General features: G+C 39.3%; 2 protein-coding genes across 7 annotated transcripts in view; one reads left to right on the forward strand and one right to left on the reverse strand.

The window, feature by feature from the left end:
- Nucleotides 1-24251, forward strand: part of LOC137252278 (uncharacterized) — a 271447-nt gene that overhangs the window by 142278 nt on the left and 104918 nt on the right. The window lies entirely within an intron of this gene.
- LOC137253016 (uncharacterized) overlaps nt 1-24251 on the reverse strand; it is a 62788-nt gene that overhangs the window by 25001 nt on the left and 13536 nt on the right. The window contains exons 2-3 of one of the 2 annotated variants that reach the window (XM_067789231.1): nt 6580-12606; nt 6014-6523 (exon numbers count right to left, since the gene is read on the reverse strand). The exons of the other annotated variant lie outside the window; for it this stretch is intronic. Coding sequence (XP_067645332.1) covers nt 10430-11992 — 1563 coding nt within the window. The 5' untranslated portion in view covers nt 11993-12606 and the 3' untranslated portion in view covers nt 6014-6523; nt 6580-10429. Of the gene's footprint in view, nt 1-6013; nt 6524-6579; nt 12607-24251 lie in introns of those variants that run through there. 2 annotated transcript variants of the gene reach the window in all.

Below are 24251 nucleotides of genomic sequence, written 5' to 3' on the forward strand. Positions count from 1 at the left end.
CCATTGTAAATCTTACCAAGTAGCGCAACTAATAGCTGATCGGTGATAATGCGCACATTCCCACGCACAGTTCTCGACTCAGTTTCAAAAAAAAAACTAGATTATTAAGCTTAAATTTTAAAGTGACATAATCCTTACGAATTTAAGTATATATAGAATGTATAAGGCATTTTTCTGTTATTAAAAGAATATTGTAACGAATTTGCTGCAAATCCTCTTATTTCAAATTCTCTGCTAAGTTCGAATCACTAAACTGTTGAATAAATAACTCCAATATGTAATAATGCAAAATGGCCTTTATTAAACTACTTCACAATAACGCTCAAACTGTGCAACGAATAGCTTGCTTAATAACCAAACTGATTGATAGCTCAAATGAAACTCTACTATTCAAAATAATACTGCTCTTTCTCGCTAGATAGCGTCTTAATCGAAATCTCAAATCAAACTGAATTCCAGCGCCTCTACAATTGCCGCCTTTTATACTCTCGGATTTCAACGTTCGCATCTTCTAGGCGCTTCCAGAATCTACTAGTCCAGCAGCTCTCAAACTTCTCAGCTGTAACTACAATTGCATAATTGTATAGTTTTTCTCTTTGCAAACTTTCAGGATTATCTCATATATATGCATGTGTTTGTGTATTGACTCTCCGCTGCTCGTATACGTACATGGTACATATGTGTAGACGCAATTATTGTTTCTTTTATGTAGATACATAATGATTGAAGTATAGATGTGAATTCACGTCACTGCTTAGCATCGGCTTAGAGACGATAGCATCGCTCAGTGCTGCTAACATTCGTTACACTGCCCTCCACCTAAGTGTGATCGTCCCGATCAGGAAAATCTCTCGATCTAACCGCTGCTAGCCTCTCCAAATGAACCACTTTCATTTTGGTTCGTGGTTTGCCAATGGTTTGTATGCGGTACACTACATCGTTGATCCGTTTTACAACTTTGTATGGGCCTTCCCAGTTACACTGCAATTTCGGGGACAAACCTTTTTTTCGTTGTGGGTTGTATAGCAGCACCAAATCTCCTTCCTGAAACCTTTCCGAATTAATTGCTTTATCGTACCTCGCTTTCATCTTGTCACTCATAATCTTTGCTCGTTGCCTTACAAGATCGTGTATCTCTCTCAGCTCTTCTTCCAATACACCAGTGGATTTCTTGACATTCCTCTCCGCATCGGCACCTATCCCATACTTCAAATCAGCTGACAGTCGAAGGTCATTGCCAAAAATTACTTTTGCAGGGGTTTGGCCCGTTGTCTCATGCACTGCTGATCGGTAAGTCATCAAGAATAATGGTATGCGGGTATCCCACTCCTTATGGTACTTGTCTACTACTTTCCTTAAATGCTCCTCCAAGGTTCTATTGAAACGTTCCACCATACCATCGGACTGAGGATGCAATGCAGTTGTCCGTGTTTTTCGAATGCCCAATGATTTACACATTTCTTGGGACACAGCTGATTCAGAATTCCTGCCTTGGTCAGAATGTAACTCCATTGGTACACCATACCTTGCAACCCATTTGTTTTTAACCACTTCTGCTACTGTTCCTGCTTCTTCGTTTGGGATTGGGTATACCTCTGGCCATTTACTGAAATAATCCATAACCACAAGTACGTACTTGTTTCCGCGGTTGCTAGTAGGAAATGGACCTGCGACATCCATAGCGATCCTTTCAAATGATACACCTGAAATGTACTGCTTCATCTGGTCATGACTTCGTGTTTTGGGCCCTTCCGCTCTGTTGCATACCTCGCAGTTGGCAATCCACTCGGTGGCCGACTGACGGCAACCAACCCAATAGAATCTCTGCTTAATTTTCTCGAGCGTCTTCGTGATTCCAAGATGACCTCCACTTGGACCATTATGCAGCTCGTTGAGCACGTCAGGAATCCTCTTTCTGGGAACAACTATCAGTTTCTTCTTGCATTTACCATCCTCACTTTCCCATACTCGATGAAGGCAACCGGATATCAATTCTAAACTGTTCCACTGTGCCTAATATTACTTCGCAATGGGACTCTCTGCTGACATCCCTTCTCTGTTTGGTCTTTCGTTTCGTTCGAGCCCTTGCATAACACGTGACAGATCTGTATCTTCTAGCTGGCACTTTCTTAGCTGTTCCTTGTCCCATTCACCTGTACATGTTATAGTCATTAACCGGACATCTATAATGTCTTCTTTAGCCTCGGTCTTTGAACAGTGCTTGCATTCCAAACTACATGGTCTTCGTGAGATTGCATCAGCATTTCCATGAGTGCTACCTTTTCGATGCTCAATAGAAAAGTCATAGCATTGTAGTCGCTCGATCCACCATGCCAATTGTCCTTCCGGATTACGGAACTGCAGAAGCCATTTCAACGCTGCGTGATCTGTCCTGACGCGGAATCGCTGGCCGTAGAGGTATTTGTGGAAATGTTTAATGCACTCTACCAATTCCAACAGCTCTCTCCGTGTAACGCAATAGTTCCTCTCTGGTTTTCCAATTGAACGGCTGTAATATGCAACTACCTTCTCCTGTCCATCGACCAGTTGTGATAAAACGCCTCCTATAGCATATCCGCTCGCATCTGTATCTAGAATAAACGTTGCTCCTGGAATCGGATATGCCAACATTGGACCAGTGCACAAACGCTCTTCAATGTTTGGAAAGCTACTTCTTGCTCCTTCTTCCATTCAAAAGCTTTATTTTTCCTTGTTAGCTCGTGGAGACTCTGGGCTACGCTGGCAAAATTTGGTACAAATCGGCTGTAATATGTGCACAGCCCAAGGAAACTTCTCAATTCATGCAGATTCTGTGGTCTTGGCCAATCCTTTACTGCCTCTATCTTTTCATTCGCTGTACGGATACCTTCTGTCGTTACCTTGTGACCCAAATAATTTACTTCCTTTTTAAACAGCGCACACTTTTTGGGACTTAACTTCAGACCAGCGCCAGCTATTCTCTGGAAAACTTCATCTACGTTTTTAAGATGTTCATCAAAGTTCTTGCCCAATACGATGATGTCGTCCAGGTACACCAAGCATGTTTTCCAATGTAGTCCTTTCAATACCTGATCCATGAGTCTCTCGAAAGTAGCTGGTGCATTACATAGTCCAAAGGCCATTACTGTAAATTGCCAAAGACCACCTCCGACGCTGAAGGCTGTTTTCTCTTTGTCTTCCTCCTTCACCTCCACTTGCCAGTACCCGCTTTTCAAGTCCAGTGTGGAAAACCATTTCGTACCAGAGAGCGAGTCCAGAGTGTCGTCAATTCTTGGCAATGGGTAGCTATCCTTTTTCGTAACGTCATTCAACTTCCGGTAGTCCACGCAAAACCTCATTTTTCCATCCTTCTTCTTTACAAGTACTACCGGTGAGCTCCAGAGACTAGCTGATGGTTCAATGACGCCGCTGCCGCTCATTTCTTGTATAATTTGACTCACAACTTCCCGCTTCGCCAGTGGAACACTACGTGGAGCTTGACGTATCGGCCTCGCGTCTCCAGTGTCAATTTGACGTTTCACAACATTGGTGCGGTCTGGGTTGGAACCATCCTGGTCAAAGATGTTTGCGTACTTTAGGAGCAGTTGCTTTACCTTACTCTGATAATCTTCCTCTAGCCCCTTCGTCAATGCCGTGATGTCATTTGAAAGATCAGTATTACTAGATGAAACGTGTTCCTGGAGCTGTTCACAGTTAATAACTACTTCGGCCTCTTGGCATCTTCCCAAAATAGCTCCTTTGGTCAAATTGAATGGTGACTTGAACTCATTTAGTACTCTTACCGGAATACGTCCATCTTGTTTTGTCATAGCCAGGGTTTTTCCTACAAGTATGTTCAGTGCTGATTTATTTGCTGCTTCGACAACCCACAATTTGTTTGTCCCACAATCTCCATCAACCTTTGCCCAGATGACTGCTTCTGATTTTGGTGGTATTTGCTGACTCTCTTCCACCAGCACTCGTTTACTACTGTAGCCTCTCTCGTAGCCGAAATTAAGTGGCACATCCATGTTCTTATATCGCATCGTCTTGCTTTGCATATCGATTTTGATGCCTTGGTTGGTTAAGAAGTCCACTCCAATTATGATTCATCAACAATACCTGCCACTATAAAATTGTGTAGTACCGTGACGTTCCCAATTGCTATTTCACATTATACTTCTCCAATTACCTGGGTGTCCTCTCCCGTGGCTGTACGTAATCTTGCTCCAAGCAATGGTCTTATCTTCTTGTTGACTAAATCTAATCGAATGATGGAGTGGGATGCACCCGTATCTACAGTCAGTAAACGTTCCTTTCCATCCACATGTCCTCCGACAGTAAGATTGCTAGACCTTCTTCCAATTTGCGAGATAGAGATTATGGGGCATTCAATTGAGGGAGCCAGCTGTCGCCCCTTGCGGCTGACTCTCTTTAGTTTAACGATTGAGTGGACTTGGAGATTTGCTCATCTCCTTCAGCTCTGCGTTTACGACCACCCACATTGTTGGAACTGTTAGGGTTGGTGTTGCAATGTCGTGCAATATAACCTGGGTTGCCGCACTTGAAACATTTAATAACTCCGGCATTTTTCTGTTGTGATCCCTTCAGTGCTTCCAAAATTGTGTCTACCCAATCTGGTCTTTCCACTTCCACACGATGAGCTTTGTATACTGGTTTACTCAATAGTGAGGCAGTTTCCTGAGTCAGTGCATGTGATACCGTCTCTGCAAATGTTGGCTTTGGGTTTGCGTATGTGGCTCGCTTCGTTTCGACGTCCCGTATGCCATTTATAAAGCTCTGAATTTTTACTCTTTTGGTGTATTCCACGGGTGCGTCGGTATTCGCCAAATGTGCAAGCCTTTCGACATCTGACGCAAACTCCTGCAAAGTCTCATTTGCTTTTTGGTATCGCTTTTGCAACTCAATTTGGAATATCTGTTTTCTATGCTCGCTTCCATAAAGTCGTTCTACAGCAGCCATCAATGCTTCATAACTGTTCCGTTCGTACTCTGGAATCGTCTGTAAGATTTCGGCAGCTGGTGCTTTCAATGCTACGAAGAGTGCAGCAACTTTATCTTCAGCATTCCAGTTGTTCACTGTTGCGGTCTTCTCAAATTGTAGCTTAAAGACCTGGAAACGAACAGAACCGTCAAAGGATGGTGTTTTTACCTTTGGATTACTCGCTGAAACTTCTGGACGATTTAGTTGTAACTGCTCGATACGTCCTCTCAAAGCATCCACCTCGGCCTCGATTTTATCCTGTCGACCACTGAAGCCTTCATGAAACTGGGTTAGTTTTTCTTCCATATGCGCTTCCAGTTTAGATGATATACGGACTTCCTGCTCTTCTAGTTGTGTGGAGATCTGAGATGATATCTGTGCAGAAATTTGTGCCGACATTTCTGAAATACGCGTTTCTTGTGCTTCAATCTTCGATGTTATGCGTGTCTCCTGCGATTCTAGTTGTGATGCCATATATGTCTTCTGCTCTTCCAGTTGAGATGACACTGTCGATGTTTGAGCAGATATTGCAGCTAAAATCATGTTCAAGTCTGTGCTGGTAACCGTCTGCGATGTTTCGTTTTTCTCTTCAATTTTTGTTGTCTCCTCGCCATCAAGATGAAAGACATACTCTTCCACATCAATTCCTTCTGCTTCCATTGCCTCTCGTAGCCGTGCCTGAAGTTCAAGTTTAACGTCGCTTGTATTCAATCCACGGCTCTCCAACTCCTTCTTTAGTTGCTGGATCTTCAGTTCACTGAACTTTGCCATGTCCTTGTTGTCCTCTGGAATTTATTCAACAATTCCTCTTCTGACACCAATTGTAACGAATTTGCTTGCAAATCCTCTTATTTACCTTTTTGCTAAGTTCGTATCACTAAACTGTTGAATAAATAACTCTAATATTGAATAATGGAAAAATGACCTTTATTAAAGTACTTCACAATAACACTTATACTTTGCAATTAGCTGGCTTAATAACCAAACTGATAGCTTAAATAAACCTGACTTTCAAGATAATACTGCTATTGCTCGCTAGATATCGTCTTAATTGAAACTCAAATCAAACTGAATTCCAGCGCCTCTACAATTGCCGCCTTTATACTCTTTGATTTCAACCTTCGCATCTTCTAGGCGCTTCCAGAATCTACTAGTCCAGCAGCTCTCAAACTTCTCAGCTGTAACTACAATTGCACAATTTTATAGTTTTTCTCATTGCATACTTATAGGAGTATCTCAGATATATGCATGTGTTTGTGCATTGACTCTCCGCTGCTCGTATACGTACATGGTACATATGTGTAGACGCAATTATTGTTTCGTTTATGTAGATACATAATGATTGATCTATGGATGTGAATTCACGTCACTGCTTAGCATCGGCTTAGAGATGGCAGCACTCCTTAGTTTTGCTAATATTCGTAACAATATTTTGCAATTGTTAACAATTTTAGTGATTTTTTCATTTATATTTGGAAAATAAATTTCCCTTCTTAATTCTTCATATGTTTTATCTATGCATGGATGATTATATGTTTCCCTGTGTTTTTGAAGAATTATTTCATATGTTTTTTCTGCTGAATATTGTGATAATACCTTTTGTTCGAGCAAGTAGGCTTTTCCACTTGCTATACGTGCAAATAAAACGAAAAATTAATACCTTTGTAGGCACTTTAAATTTTAATTCAATTTAAGAAGTTACAACAATTACTATACAACTAATTTAATGCGCTATTAATTCGCGGGTCAATAATAAAAGCGGACTGTATTCAACGATGATCCAAAAACTTCTCCTTCACTCAACTCGAACAGCAATATCCAAGCATTAAAAATGTATTCAATATTCCAGTATAGCGGTGCAAGCGAAGAGCGGTAAATTGTTTTTCTAATTACCTTATGCGACTACCGGTGGGTGGGAGGAAGAGATGCGTACTGCCTACGTGACTTAGTGAGGTGACGTGATGCTAGAGTGTATTGTTGTTGGTTGCGGTACCGACTTCGATGCAGCTGCAGTTTGCTCTCCTACCTATGTAGTTATGACAACGAAAAGAACGAAAGTATGTAAGATGTATAAATATGTACATATGAATGTGAAGTTGGTGACGATGGTTTTGCTGGTATGTAATGTATACCAATACAGTGGGCATGAAACGAAAAGTACGATGAGGAAATTGTTTGAACTGATGTGCTTCAACATCCTCCCCCCTTGAAAACTGTGTTTTCAATCAAACAATAATGATGACTTAATAAAGTTGATGGTTCGGCGATGAGTGTTTGGTAACTTATTAGTCGCAAGTCGAAGATTCTATTGGTAATTTGCACACCTTTGTTATTGCCCGTTTGACTATCCCATCAGCAGTCTTTATCATGACAACACGTACTAAACCATCAGAACCAGCCATGGTTTCAACGATTCTGCCAAGAGGCCATTTGAGAGGTGGTGTATTCTCATCCTTAACAAGCACCATGTCATTTTCCTTTAGGTTTTCTCGAATAGTTTGCCATTTATACCGGTGTTGAAGCTCCTTTAAATATTCTGAGTGCCATCGCTTCCAAAATTGCTGCTGAATGGCTTGAATGATTTGGAATCTTTTTAGAGTACCCATATTCACGTCAGACAATGATGGCTCTGGAATAGTATACAGAGTGCGTCCCGTCAAAAAATGTGCCGGCGTGATGGCTCTGAGATCGTCAGCATTATTTGATATCGGTGTAAGCGGGCGACTGTTTATCATGGCTTCTACTTGGCACCATACTGTATTTAGTTCGTCGAATTTCAACATGTGAGATCCAATCGCGCGACGTAAATAATATTTGGCTAGCTTTACTGCACTTTCCCAAAGTCCACCGAAATGTGGTGACCTTGGGGGTATGAATTTCCAATTTATGCCTTCTTCAGCCATGAATGTTTGTACCGAAGCAATGTGTTGCTGCGAGGCGAAGAGGGTCAAGAGTTCTCAGAGCTCTCGATTGGCACCAACAAAATTGGTTGCATTGTCAGAAAAAATTGTATTGCACTTGCCTCGCCGAGCGATAAATCTCTTAAGTGCAGAGATAAATGCCATTGTACTTAAATCTGGAACTAATTCCAAATGCACTGCCTTAGTCGTAAAGCAGATAAATACAGCCAAGTAGATTTTGATAGAGCCCCTACCCCTTAACTGTGGAGTTATTGAAAAGGGTCCGCAATAGTCGACCCCAGTTGTTGCGAAAGGGAATGTGGGCTCAACTCGTTCTTGTGGTAGTGACCCCATTATTTGATTATGCAGTTGAGGCTTACTGCGATAGCATAGTATACAATTATGCACAACTTGTCTTATAGTACATCTAGCGTTAATAACCCAAAATTTATCACGCAAAATACTTAGCAGGGTTTGACAACCAGCGTGCATATGACGACGATGAAGATAATCGATGAGAGTGTATACAAAGGGGTGTGTTCTTGGGAGCAGAATTGGATGCTTAGCATCGAAAGGTAGCGAAGAATTCTTTATTCTTCCACCAACACGAATCAACGAGTTATGAATAAATGGCGATAGCTGATTCAAGTTGGACTGCCGACTTACTTTACCTTCCTGTAATTGCTTGTATTCAGCTGCAAACGCTTGCCTTTGTATGTAGCCACAAATGATAAATAAGGCGGAATCTAATTCTTCTGCGACGATTGAGCCTGAGTACGTAGTTGGTGAGCGACGAGAGCGTGATATGAAGCGATGAACATAAACGAAAATACGAAGTAGTTTAGTATAGTTATTGGCATATTTATGCCTTGCAATTAGGTCGTCTGACTCCGCTGCTAGCAGAGCATGATGTTGTTTACGTTGCTCGGGAAGGGTTTCAATGTTATTAATTGGATTTTTGGGCCAGGTTGAATGTTCTTGTTGCAGAAAATATGGTCCGTGGAACCATAGGGAATTATCGATGAGGCCCTGTACATTTGCTCCACGCGAAACAAAATCAGCTGGATTTTCCTTCGTAGGTACGTGATGCCAACTGTAGTTTGCTGTTAGCTGTTGGATCTTTGTCACCCTATTGGCAACGAATGTCGTCCATCGCATGGGCTCACCCTGTATCCATGATAATACAATGGTCGAATCTGACCAACAATGTATGTTGCTAGCTTCTGTCCTAAATATAGTTACTACTGATTGTAACAATTCTGTTAAGAGAACAGCCGCGCATAGTTCCAATTTAGGAAGAGTCATCTCTTTGGTTGGTGCCACTCTTGATTTGGCGCATATAAGAGATGTATACATTGTTCCCTCGTACCGTGAAACTGCGTAAATGCACGCGCCGTATGCCTTTGTACTTGCATCTGAAAAAGCGTGTAGTTGCGCTTCAAAATCAAAATGTACTAACCTTGGAATTTTTAAATTGCTAATCGATGTAATTTGGTGGCATATGTCCGTCCACTGTGTGTAGATTTGCATTGGCACGCTTTCGTCCCACGATAATTTGAGCTTCCAGAGCTGCTGCATCAATAGTTTGCAGGTAACGACGATGGGGTTTAACAACCCAAGCGGATCGAAGATGCTCGCAATTCTCGACAGAATAGTGCGTTTGCTGATTTTTGACGATGGTGGGTCCAAAGACGAGTACGAAAACAGAAAATTGTCATCCTGGGGTGACCACTTCAGACCTAGCGCCTTGATATATGAAACGCCGCCTATATTTACATTTACTTCCCTATCGGCGTCTGGTATATCAGCTATAATGTTGTGGTGATTCGACGCGAACTTTCGCAGAGGAAATCCTCCTCCAGCTAATAAATCGATTACTTCATTCTTAATGGCCACCACTTCCTCGATAGTTGCAGCGCCAGTTGTCGTAAGCTAACTGCCGAAGACATCTCACTGCCAAAAAAGGGGCACAACTTGTTCCATATGTGACGGTCTGCAACTGATAAGTGCAGAGTTCTTGACCTGGTGCGTTTCTCCATAAAATGCATTGATACTTCGCATCTCTCTCATCTACGATGATTTGCCGATACATTTTTGTTATATCGGCCATTAATACGAACCGATACGTGCGAAAGCGGAGAAGAATGGTGAATATGTCGTCTTGCAACGTAGGACCACTTCGAAGAACATCGTTTAATGCAACTCCATTTGATGTGCGACAGGACGCATCGAACACCACTCGCAGCCTTGTTGATGAACTGTCTAATTTGACCACACAGTGGTGGGGAATGTACGTTCTGGCCTTCGATGACAATTCATTTGGTTGTAATAAAACCATATGTTTTAAGTCGATGTATTCCTGTATAAAGTTTTTATATTCGTCTTTAATCGCATTGTTGGTAAGTATTCTCTTCTCCACCGACCAGAATCTACGACGAGCGATTTCGTATGACTGGCCAAGCTTGCTTGGACTTGTCGAGAATGGCAACCGAACAATGAATTTGTGTGTTATAGGGCAACGAGTTGTTGTTTTTTGGAAATATACCTCACACTCCTCCTCTTCCAACGTACGCTCGGCCTTTCGGGAATGATAGCTCTCTTCTAATTTCCAGAACTTCTCTAGAAGATGATGAAACTAATGGTCGTGACCTTATAGCACCAGCTACAATCCAGCCTAGCTGCGTCTTCTGTAGTGCTGGCAGATTTTTGTCCAATTTTATCTGACCCACCGATAGAATGTCGAAAAAGAGCCCAGCCCCGATGAGTAAATCAATAGGACCAGGACAGTTGAAGGTGCGGTCAGCTAACTTGATATTTTTTGGTATTCCCCAATGGGTTACATCAATACAATTTTGGGGTTGATGTGTCGAAATCGATGGGAGTATAACTGTTTCCATTACCGAGGAAAATCCATTGTGAAGCGATTGGATACTAATACAAGCGCCTTGGTATGACTTGGTTCTTAATGCTCCAATACCGGTTATTTCGAGGTCAATTTTGGTCCGTTTTAGATGAAGCAATTGAGCCGCATGCTCCGTCATAAAGTTCAACTGGGAGGCCGAATCAACCAGCGCTCTCACTATTAGCCTTGTACCATGGTTAGTATAAATTTGCACTAACGCAGTTGCCAGAATTACCTCACTCGTACCTGTACTGACCTTCAATGCAGCTGATGGCGGCGAATGCGTTGTCTCCGAACATTGCGGCTGTTGTCGATGAAGAAGCGTGTGGTGGCTTACCTTACAATGTTGACAACGATTGGCAGAAGGACACTTACTAGACGTATGACCTGTTCCAAGGCAATTTAGGCATAGTTGATTTTTCTTTGCAATACTATAACGCTGCATTGGGTCCATTGCGTTGAATTTTTCACATTTAAATGGCGAATGTGTAACAGCCTCGTTACATAATAAACATTTGTTGGTTACTGACGACACCAATGATGTACTTGACTTCACCAACGCCGATGATTTGGTAGCTGACGAAGCCTTAGATGTGGATTTTCTGTTGACTTCAATGATATTGACCGTGTGGCAGCGGCGCTCGATAAATGTAGCTAGATCATCCCATGTTGGTAACTGAAGCGAAGATGACGAAGAATTATCCCACTTAGTAGTCACATACTCTTCCCATTTGACTTGAATTTCTGGATCTAATTTAGAGACGATGAAGTGCAACAAAATTCCATCCGTGATTTGTGTGCGTGAAGCAAGAGATTGTAATGCGCGAAGATGGGAATTTATGGAATCGATGAATTCTCTTAGCGAAGACGCACTCGACGTCTTAAGGAATTTGCTATCAAACATTGCCTGTACATGTGACTGAAAAATATACCTTTTGTTGTCATATCTTTTCATGAGCAAGTCAATGGCACGATTATAATTGTCAGTGGTGACCTCTAAAGATTGAATGAGCCTGAAGGCGCCGTGGGTTAAACATGACCGTAGGTACTGAAACTTCTCAATTTCATTCAGTCCTACATTATTATGAACGAGAGCGGTGAACATATTATGAAAGTCTAGCCATTCGGTATGGTTTCCACTGAATTTCGTCAGTTGGAGTTTCGGTAAACTATGGCGATGCGAAGACGATGGTTGAATAGCAGGCATCGTGGTGCTGCTCAATGCCTCTACCTTGTTAATTTCAGCTATGCGCTCAACAATAGCGCTCCTGGTATCGCAGTAGTTATCCTCAAATAAGGAGCGATGATTTTGGTCAGCCAACTCAATTTCGCGATCGAAAATTTGGCTTTGGTTATAACGCGAACGCGGAGCCGATATCCGGCTCGAAGGACCTTTGTTCGAGCAAGTAGGCTTTTCCACTTGCTATACGTGCAAATAAAACGAAAAATTAATACCTTTGTAGGCACCTTAAATTTTAATTCAATTTAAGAAGTTACAACAATTACTATACAACTAATTTAATGCGCTATTAATTCGCGGGTCAATAATAAAAGCGGACTGTATCCAACGATGATCCAAAAACTTCTCCTTCACTCAACTCGAACAGCAATATCCAAGCATTAAAAATGTATTCAATATTCCAGTATAGCGGTGCAAGCGAAGAGCGGTAAATTGTTTTTCTAATTACCTTATGCGACTACCGGTGGGTGGGAGGAAGAGATGCGTATTGCCTACGTGACTTAGTGAGGTGACGTGATGCTAGAGTGTATTGTTGTTGGTTGCGGTACCGACTTCGATGCAGCTGCAGTTTGCTCTCCTACCTATGTAGTTATGACAACGAAAAGAACGAAAGTATGTAAGATGTATAAATATGTACATATGAATGTGAAGTTGGTGACGATGGTTTTGCTGGTATGTAATGTATACCAATACAGTGGGCATGAAACGAAAAGTACGATGAGGAAATTGTTTGAACTGATGTGCTTCAACACCTTTCAACACCTATATATTTTATTTGGACAGGATTTTAGATCATTATATAAATTTTGAAAATCTCTGAATACATCATCGTTATCAAAGTATATGCCTGTGTTGTTTGTTCCACAACTTTTCAATATTTCCTTCAACTGGTTTCTAGAGTATGTAGGTTGTTTAAATATAACTGTATCGCGGAGCGATAAATCTTCTGTGGTTAATACTAAAATTCGGTTTTTAAACATATTGAGCGGCTTTTCACTTATTCTAATCCCTTTTATAGAATCATCCTGTGCGCTATGAATAGTTTCTAATGCTTTGGTTTCTTGTCTACTGCTCCGATAATGTCCTCGTATCATATGTTGTCTAAGTGTATCTATGCGCTTGTAACGTTTATTACATAAAGAGCATATATTGTTACGACTTTCACATTCTTTTTCATGTCGAACTTTACTTTCATAATTTTTAAGCTTGGCTCTGCAATACTGGCATTGGTACACTTTTTTTGTGTGCAAGATTATGTGGTTATTTAAACTATGCCTATCTATAAAAGATTTACTACATTGTTCACATTCGAATACATTTACTTCATTTAAACTAATTTTTATTCTAGCCAATGCATCTGCTACTTTATTCTCTTTACCTTCTAAGTATGTAATATCAAAATCATATTCACTAAGTAAGATTTTCCATCTCTGAATTTTAGAATTTGACTCTTTCAAATTAGTTAACCAAATCAATGGCCTATGATCAGTTTTTAACTGAAACTTTCTTCTCGAAAGATAATGTCTAAACTGCTTAGTCGCCCAAACAATTGCCAATAATTCTTTTTCAAAAGTAGAGTAATTAATTTAATGTTGATTCAAAGTCCCAGATATAAAAGCTATTGGTCCATGTGTTTGAGATAACACAGCTCCTATCGTTAATTCACTTACATCTGCAGTAAGTATAAACTCCTTTTGACAATTGGGATATTGCATCACTAAATCGCTGGATAAGAGACATTTTAATTTTTCAAATGCTTCCTTAAAATCTTTATCGTTAATATTAATTTTTGTTCCTTTTTTAATCGCAAGGTAAGTGCCTTTGCTATTTTGGCATAATCTTGTATACATTTTCTATAATAGCCTGTGAGCCCAAGAAAGGATTGTATTTCCTTAATGTTTTTGGGAATAGGAAACCTTTTTATACATTCAATTTTATCGCTATTTTGTCTCGTGTTTTAAAAACTCGCTTTTATTTAAGGATACCTTCAAATTTGCGTTTTGAAGGGTCTTTAGTATTTCTGCTAGACTTTTTATATGTTCTTCCAAAGTTGTAGAAAATATAATTATATCATCCAAAAACACATAGCAAATTTTTCCGATAAATTCTTGTAAAACATTATTCATCAACCTTTGAAATGTAGCTGGTGCATTTTTAAGTCCAAACGGCATACGATTGAATTCGTAGTTTCCATCTAGAGTACTAAATGCTGTTTTTTCACGATCTTCTGGCTTTACCTCTATTTGATAAAATCCTTTCGTTAAGTTTAGTGTTGTGAAATAGTTCGCTCTTCCTAGTTTATCCAAAATTCCTTCAATATTAGGTATCGGATATTTGTCTTCTTGTGTTGCTTCGTTAAGCTTTCTATAATCAATTACTATATGCCATTCTTTATTTCGATATCGATAGATTCGTGAATAAATCGGGGAACTATCTTTAGTTGGTATTGAATGTTTTAACTCATGAGTGAAAGTCAAGTCATCTCCTTTCATATAAAATGTTTTCTTATGTTCGTTTAAAAGATCAATTAATTTTTCTTTCTCCTCCTTATTCAAATGTTCGATTCTAATATCCTTTTTTATATCCATTATTTCTGGATATGGATCAATTTGTTCCATATGATTTATATTATAATCATAATCCGTTTCATCGTCGATATCAAAAAATATTGGTAAGATTTGGTCGTTCAAAATCAAAGTTTTATGCTTGTAATTTACTATACCATTATTTTCTTTTAATATATCATTTCCTATCAGTCCGAACTACTGTTGGCCTGGGTTCCTGGCCACAGGGGAGTTGAGGGTAATGAGCAGGCGGACAGCCTGGCCAGAGAGGCAGCAACGGCATGACCTATTGGTCCTGAGCCATTCCTGCCAGTAGGCCCGCAGGAAATTAGAGGGCATCAATTATTAGAAGAAAGGGAAAAGACGGAAGAACACTGGCTAATATGCCATGCCTGAGACAATCTAAGCCACTGTTAGGGGGTTACTGCACAACTCGATACAGGGCATTAATAGGCCTCTCGAAAGATAACCTAAGAATCCTAGCAGCTATTCTTACAGGACACTGTAGACTGAACAGCCACATGCAAAAGCTGGGTATAATATCAAACACCACATGCCGATTTTGTGGTCGATCAGCGGAGACGGCGGACCATATCCTCCTGGAGTGTGATGCAATCTCAAGACGTAGGGCTAAGTTTATAGGCTCACCATGGCCAGAGCATTCTCACATCAAATCCCTCAAGCCAAATGAACTGCTAGGGTTCATCAGAGATGTCGGCTTGGATGAGATGTTGTGAAGCAGCTGAGGGCACAATAGACCAATGGTCGCAGTGCGATCCTCAATTACTTATCTATCTATCTATCTATCAGTCCGTCAAATTTGGAATGAAATCATAAATATGAAAGATGCAATAATTTTTTATGGCAAAGTTATACGCTCTTGTGGTATTATTGAATCTTGGAAAATTCTAATATTTCCTGAAGCAGTTTTTATATGTATTTAATGGTACCATACGATCCTTTATTGTACAAGGTGGACAATTTCGCCTATTTAGTAAACTGTCTGTACTATCTGCATCAATTAAAAGTTTTGTTTTGAAATTATTTTTAATTAGTCGAATATAGGGTAAACTTGATTCATTTCCGAGGCTGTTAATTGAAAATCCTGACTAGTTTCGCTAAAGTTAGTTTGTGGTTTTCTTGTCTGACCAGAAATATCCAAATCCATGGGTTCAGTAGTATTTCTAGGTTGATTGCACATTTGATTATCTGACGTGTTATGTCTAAAATTGTTGTTTCTAAAACTACTGTATTGATGATTATGACTATGTTCTAGGTTGCCATTTCGTATGTTGAGGAGTATTCCTAAAATGTTGTGTTTGTTTTGTGATCTGTGTACTATTTTGTCTGACATCATTTCTAAAACTTCTATCGTTTTTACCACCTTGGTAGTGCGGCTTATCAGGTATCTGCGATTCACTCATAAATCCAGCTGCTGTTAATTCATGTAAAGCTTCTTCTATGGTCGAAGGTTTTAATGCATGTAATATTGTTCTCATATGAACAAGCAATTTTTCCTTGAATATTTTTAAAGCTGCCTCAATGTTTCTAGGAATATCGGCTTTATTATTTTCTTGTAAACATTCTTGATTTAAAATCGTTAATGCCTTCTGAATTTTTGAATAAAAATTAAAGACGTCGCCTCTGTACTGTACAGATCGCAAATCTTCATACAGTTGTGAACTTGTTTCGAAACTACTAAAATTTTGTATAAGCATTTCTCTTATGCTTGACCACGTACACAAATGGCTATGTATTTCAATTACTTGCCTAGCACGACCTAGCTTGCTCTTAATCACATTAATGGACATTCGTTGTGACTGCTCAATATCATCGATATTTGATAAAAAAAAATTGGTTAATCCTCTTTCTTTCCATCAAAATTTTGTAATCTTTCTATATATTTAAACGGATTTAAATCTAAATTTCTCAAACTACTGTTACCATCATGTGTATTAGCTCCTTCATTTGCTGCTGCTCCTGGAAGATTATCTGCTTATTGAAAACTCATTTTGTTGGAAGTGCTCTTCTATGGATGTTCACAATATGAAAAGATATTCAGGCTTTCTGATTGCTGCGTGCTTCAAACGTTAATGAGTGAATGATATTTGAATGTAATACGTATTGATTGTGATACTGCCGCTTGATTGCTGCATTCAATTGTTGATACTGCCTTCGATTTTAAAGAATTTAAATTTTTGTACTAAAAAACGGTTTTTGGTTAGGATTCTTTGCTTATTTTACAAAGAGTATCCTACCGACCGCCAATTTCAAAATTATGTTAACAATGTGTACAAAAGATGGGACTTATACCATAGTGGAATGATTCATTAAGTAATAAACAAAAATAATCTATAATCTTTTATGATTCATATATAACATTTGGTTGCATTACATTTGTGTAAACGCATCGATGCCTTTAGGATGGCTTGTACCAACAAGTTCCTTTTAAGACGCTGTCACAATAAGGAGAAAGACATTGCAGTGTGGAACCAACGTCTCTAACAGCAATATCTCTATGGTACATGTTGAGAATAAATGTCAGTTTCCTTGGACTTCCGTAAAAAGGAAATTTTTGACGTGTGTAATAGCAGCTTTTGCATGGTGCGAAGCTCTGTTACAAAAAAGAGGAATATATCGATTCATGACTTCCATTGTCGAAGGCCACAACTGCAAACAAAGCAGCTCAGATTTCACGGGATCCATTTCACCATACTCAATCGAATGCTCGCGAAACTCGTTATTTTAAATTTCATCAAAAACGAGTAAATACCCGTCCCGATTTACCTCCGAAGAGTTTTGGGTTAAGCTTCTCTTCCAATTCGCGTCATGCTTCTTTTAATTTTTACACCGATTGGAGGGACCAACATGTTTTACGCCGACTCCGAACGGCATCCGCAAGGCCGATTAAATTGCCACTGTGAAGCCTTTCATGGCAGGAATACAGTCAGCCCAGGGGCGACACCGCTTAGAACAAACTTTTTTCTAATTTAAAAACTTATCGATGCTGCCTTACCCGGGACTTGAACCAAGGACCTTCGGTGTGGTAGGCGGAACACGCTACCACCACAATTGACGTTTAACCGCCTAAGCTGTTTTGGCCGTTTCATTACAAGTCACACCATCAATTCCTATTTCGCGGTAACTGACGCCAATTGGCAGAACCAAGGGAGGGCAAATCTTCCTCTACTTCCTTCCCTTAACTGGGTGAAACCAGCGACCCAAAACCGGTTTCGATTGAAATGCTTCAGGACTGGAGCGTCTTCGTCCATTCGCATAACATGACCTAGCCAGTGAAGCTTTTGGTATTTTATTTGCTGCTCTGTCTTCATAACTGCGTAAAGCTCTTACAGCTCATCATTATAGCACCTTCGATACTCGCCGTCGGCACCACGGATCGGATTTTAAAACTTCCGGAGAACATTTTTCTCGAACACTCCAAGAGCCATCTTATCTTCTCTCGACACGGTCCATGATTCCGAACCATACATGAGGGCAGGTGTGATGAGCGACTTATAGAGCGTGATTTTTGTGCATCAAAAGAGAAATTGACTTTTTAATTGCCTACTCAGTCCAAAGTAGCACTGCTCCGTTTGATTTAATTAAAGTTCATATAGAAAACGAAAATGTTCTATAGGGATTAAGTGACGTATACCTGGTTAGGCAAATGTGCTCTTCCTTCACTGTAGGCATTTGCAATGCGCAAAAATATCTTCGAGCGAAAGTGCTGGGAGATTGGAACTTGGCCTACCAACATTCAATGCCGCCAATATCATTCATTTCTGCGCAAACCAATCACGTATTGACTACCAAATATTTTCACACACTTTGAAATAAATTTCATTAACCAATTTCTCAATGATTGTGTTTATTTATTTACTGCACACAGCATTCGGAAGCAACCCTTTTTTGGTTTGAGTTGCCCTGCAGCAGCAATCACAGCTCACAAACACGCAAAAGAAAATATTCATATTTGCAGATATTGCAGGCGAGCGTTATCCTTTGAACACCGAACTAAATATCCTTCAGCTTAATTTGCCATATCGGCAAAAAAAGGGTATTGAAATCTATCCATACATATTTGTAGGCTCCCAATGGCATGTCCTGAGGCAACCACATTTCAGTTTGGCGAAAATTTGTTTTTCCAAATTATTTATGTATGGATGTGTGTGTGTCGTCTGTAATCGTCCTGCTGATTTCTTCTGAATTCCGATTTTGTTTACATTTGATTTTGTTTTTATTATTTTCATTTTATTTTCCTATTTGGGGGCACCAGGATACAAAATCAATGTTTTCGTCTTCAACTCTTCGTTAGCGAAGTGATTTTCAATCAATCCTTTCTCATCAATCCAATTGATATCACATTTATTTTCATTGCCTTTATAGGATTCGAGCGTGTTCAAGCACATTTATTTTAAACAAGAATAAAAAAGTAAGGAAGGCTAAGTTCGGATGTAACCGATAAAATAAGGGAAAATCACCATGTAGGCAAATGAACCTAGTGTAACCCTGGAATGCGTTTCTATGACATGGGTATCAAATGGAAGGTATTAAAGAGTATTTTAGAAGGGAGTGGGCCATAGTTCTATAGGTGGACGCCCTTTCGAGATATCGCCATAAAGGTGGACCAGGGGTGATTCTAGAATGTGTTTGTACGATATGGGTATCAAATTAAAGGTATTAATGAGGGTTTTAAAAGGGTTAGTTATATCTGTGAAGGCGTTTTTGAGATATCGACCAAAATGTTGACCAGGGTGACCCAGAACAACATCTGACGGGTACCGCTAATTTATTTATATATGTAATACCATGAATAGTATTCCTGCCATGATTCCAAAGGCTTGATTTCGCCCTGCAGAACCTTTTCATTTTCTTCTATTTAATATGGTAGGTGTCACACCCATTTTACAAAGTTTTTTCGAAAGTTATATTTTGTGTCAAAAATTATAGAATTTTTTTGGTTTTTCGAAAGTTTCGATATCGAAAAAGTGGGCGTGGTCATAGTCGGATTTCGCCCATTTTTAATACCACGATAAAGGGAGTTCAGATAAGTACGTGAACTAAGTTTAGTGCAGACATATCGATTTTTGCTCAAGGTATCGTATTAAGGGCCCAGCGGAAGGACAGACGGTCGACTGTGTATAAAAACTGGGCGTGGCCGATTCTCCCATTTTCACAGAAAACAGTTATCGTGATAGAAGCTATGCCCTTACCAAATTTCACAAGAATTTCACGCCCATTTTGAAATTTTCTTTTATTTTTGAATTTTGTTTCACCATATCATTACTGGAGTTGAATGTTGACATAATCTACTTATATACTGTAAATATATTAAATTTTTTGTTAAAATTTTACTTTAAAATTTTTTTTAAGTGGGCGTGTTCGTCGTCCGGTTTTGCTAATTTTTATTCAGAACACATCTAGTAATAGGAGTAACGTTCCTGCCAAATTTCATCATGATATCTTCAAATACTGCCAAATTACAGCTTTAAAAGGAGGCTGTGCCACGCCCATTGTCCCAAATTTTACTAATTTTCTATTTTGCGTCTTAAGGTCAACCTACTTACCAAGTTTCATCGCTATACCCGTCTTTGGTAATGAATTATCGCATTTTTTTGGTTTTTCGAAATTTTCGATATCGAAAAAGTGGGCGTGGTTATAACCGATTTCGTTCATTTTAAAAAGCGAACTGGCCCAGGAACGTACATACCAAATTTCATTAAGATACCTCAAAATTTACTCAAGTTATCGTGTTTACGGATGGACGGACCTGGCTAAATGAATTTCTTTTTTCGCCCAGATCATTTTGATATATAGAAGTCTATATCTATCTCGATTAGTTTATGCCGTTATGGATTACCGTTATGCGAACAAAATTAATATACTCTGTGAGCTCTGCTGAGCTAAGTATAATAAAAACTTAAATGTGTTGGAAGCATGTGCATTTGTTGGTGTGAAATGGAAATTGTGAAAATTGCTATCAAAATCACACGAAGGTGTCCAATAAAGTTTAAATTTATTTGTTTAAAATATCTCAATTGCTGGTCAGTCAATTGAATTGTTTTGCTTGATTTATATCCTATTTCTAAAACGAATGGCTGGAATGCGTCCATGAGGTTTTAGGGGCAAAGTACGCTTAACAGTTCATTTGTCACCGGTAGACTCCAAAAAGATGCAGTGTAATAGATTGTAGTTGCTTCTGCCTAGCTTGGAACATGACGCTCGCTATGTAAATACAGTGAAACCTGCCCTTTTGTTCACCCAAGAGAGGTGACCGCTGAACGGAGTGGGTATCTATTTTATAACTTTTTAATGCTTTAATAGATTTATTATGCACAACCTTGTATTTAAAAAACATATTTTTTTATTACACTGTTTAAAAAGTATGTGAGCTTGTGCTTTGGTGGAGATCTTAAAACCCTAGTAGAGTTTGAAGATGGCTGCAAGGGCGCGGAAATGTCGAAAGATACCATACACGTGCACGCCGATAGAGCCGGGAGGCTCAATGGTATACTGTGCCGAACCGGCAATAAGCAGAACGTACAATAAAGTATCTTTCAGGCAGAAATGGCAGCCGTGACCAAAGCAGCAGAGAGATTGGAAGAAAACTGAGCAAATTACAGTCCCCTTACCATGTATTTAGGCAACCATTCTGTCACTGAGGCGTAATAACTATAGGGTGCGGTCATATCTGCATAGATGTTGACAAAAAGGTAAATGATTAGGAAGCAACAGCTATACATGATTAACCAAGCAGGAAATGTGTGAAATCAAACACGTCAGTACAAATTTTTAGGTCTACAAGCAGCTAGTGCCGTGGGGTCTAGAAAGCATTTATTGAATTATAACATAAATCCTGGTTCTTAAGGGGGTTTTTCAGTTTGGTCGTCGAATAAACTTCTGATAACACAATGAACACATTTAGACCGGCCAGGTCAACTCAACCTAACTTCAGACAATTCAATTTAATTTACATAAAAACGATACTAAGTAGTGAGCTTTTTATACTTGAAAATGTATATAACGTTATAAATTGATACATGTTGTCAAATTTTGTCAGCTTACGAGGAGTATCCGTTCGTTCAAAAGAGTTTTTTGATTATTTTTTGTGAAATAAGGCTCAATTTCCGCCGATAAGAGGTTCGTGTGCGCTCAGTAGAGGTTTTTTATCCAATTTAATAGCATACCACTGTCTGCGTCCGGCTTAGAGAGTTTTCGCCTAACGGAGGGCAATTTGTTTAAAAAATTGTACTTAAAACTTGGTCCACGAAAACCTGTACTGTCAAAGGAGGTGTTCGTCTATTAGAAGTTTCCGTTAGGAGAGGTTTCGCTGTATATATTAAGAAATGCTTAGATGGAAGACACACACACATGTGTCCGGAGGTATTAGTAGGTAAGCAGGTTTCCTCAGTAAAAGAGAGCAAGAAGGTGAGAGGCAGGTTTATATGTATGCGACGAACGAAATGGTGACAGATATAATCCTAAACAGCAGTGCAACTGAGAACCGACTGAGAGCCTAATAATTGCTAGCGTACGACAAAGGTAGAAACGGAACTGTAACGGTAGCACTGAAGCTGAGCGTTGATACGGTGTGGCCATGCGGTACAGCTTTTGAGATACAAGACTTGAAAATCTACTTTAAGTATAAGACAACCTTTCTTCGTTTCGAGCCCAAGACAGTATTCTCATAGTATGCTAACTAAGTAGGATAATTTTGGAATATATACAATTGAAGATCGTGTTTAATCCAATTTCAGCTGTGTGTTTGTAACTTCCCTGTAATCAAAATTAAGATGCATTATTCTGAGTGCTTGTAAACACATAAGCTCTTTGGACAGGAATTTGTTCTGCCTCCATATAGGCCATTTTCTAAAATAAAGATTTGAAATAGCGAGAGGGAGGGTAACAGTAAGAACTGAAATAGGCGTTATTCTCACCGTAGAACCGTGGAATGGGGTTTACTCCCAAATACCTGTGATACAGGCAAAGTTTCTTCCGAAACAGAACGATAGTCTTCCTGTAAAGCACAGTCTACATCACTAAATCGGCATTGCCACCTTATTACCGGGCCTTGGAGTGGGGTTTGATAATAGCAAGACACAGCTCCTCAACTAGCGCATCAGCTGATTTTTTCAAAATAATGAAACCGAACGGATTTCTTGGAGTTTTTTTTTTTTGGTAGTTTAGGCAACTCTATAGCCATCTGATGTTCAAGACCCATTCTAGGAAACGAACGAACTTTTGTTTACAATCGAATGAACTTCAAGACCCATTCCTGGAAACGAATTGAGAGAGAATAAAAGTTTCGTATCATGTCATCAGTGAATCAAACTGAATTCCAGCGCCTCTACAATTGCCGCCTTTTATACTCTCGGATTTCAACGTTCGCATCTTCTAGGCGCTTCCAGAATCGACTAGTCCAGCAGCTCTCAAACTTCTCAGCTGTAACTACAGTCGCATAATTTTATAGTTTTTCTCTTTGCATACTTTCAGGAGTATCTCAGATATATGCATGTGTTTGTGTATTGACTCTCCGCTGCTCGTATACGTACATGGTACATATGTGTAGACGCAATTATTGTTTCGTTTATGTAGATACATAATGATTGATCTATGGATGTGAATTCACGTCACTGCTTAGCATCGGCTTAGAGACGATAGCATCGCTCAGTGCTGCTAACATTCGTTACAATATATTATTTATATTAAACTTTTCATTTTTTTCAACTTTCAGAATTTCATGCGTTTTTAAAGCATTTTCGTGCATATAAATAGAACCATGTGCATATACGTTTTGACATTCCATTTCATACACGTTCGTATTTGCCATTCTTATTCATAGTGTACAGTACCAAGTGTGTCAACTAATCGATAAACGTCAAAATTACAAACAGCCTCGCTCACCTGATGCAAATCTCAGGTCTAGAGTTGAATTTTTGGTACGTACGAGTACTTTACGCTGAGTTGCATTTGATAGTTTAATAAAACTATGCTAAACTAAAGCTGTGTTTTTTTTACTTCTATATACGTTTACGCTTAAACTTTATATGGACTGCTAAGCGACAAACTTTAAATACACCTCTGAAATTGCTGCGCATAAAATTTGTCCTACTAAATTTCAGTACTCATTATACTCAGATGTAACTGAAATATGTGTCTTTGTTTCACCCTCTACACTAATTCAATGTATTCTATGTGTGTCCACAATTCATCGCAACTGATTCAGCTGTATGTTACACCCTATGGCCATCAGAGGGTTGTGTCTCCGCTTTACGGTACACCCTGTGCTGTAGCTGTAGTTATTTAACCACTGCCGCTAGATGGGTCTCCTAAGCATTATCTAAGCGAGGATAGGCGTTTTTTTCACGCGCAAACGTAAACGTATAAGCGTGTGAATGAAAGACGGCTATATTTGCATATATTTCCACGGAAATATAAATAATAGCCACCAGCAATGCGGAAACATACGGATATAGCAAAATTTAGTCTAGAAAACTTAACAAAATATAAAGCGCACCCGTGTAACATTGCTGTTTTTTTCATTTACCAGATTATTGTATTATACCAATATAATGAACTTGGATACCGAAATTCAGAAATCATAGAAAATATTTTACCGATATTCTTTGTTGTTGTGTTTAAAACGTTTTTCACAATAATTT

The sequence above is a fragment of the Eurosta solidaginis genome, chromosome 5, assembly GCF_040869045.1.
Source record: "Eurosta solidaginis isolate ZX-2024a chromosome 5, ASM4086904v1, whole genome shotgun sequence".
NCBI classification, from domain to species: domain Eukaryota; kingdom Metazoa; phylum Arthropoda; class Insecta; order Diptera; family Tephritidae; genus Eurosta; species Eurosta solidaginis.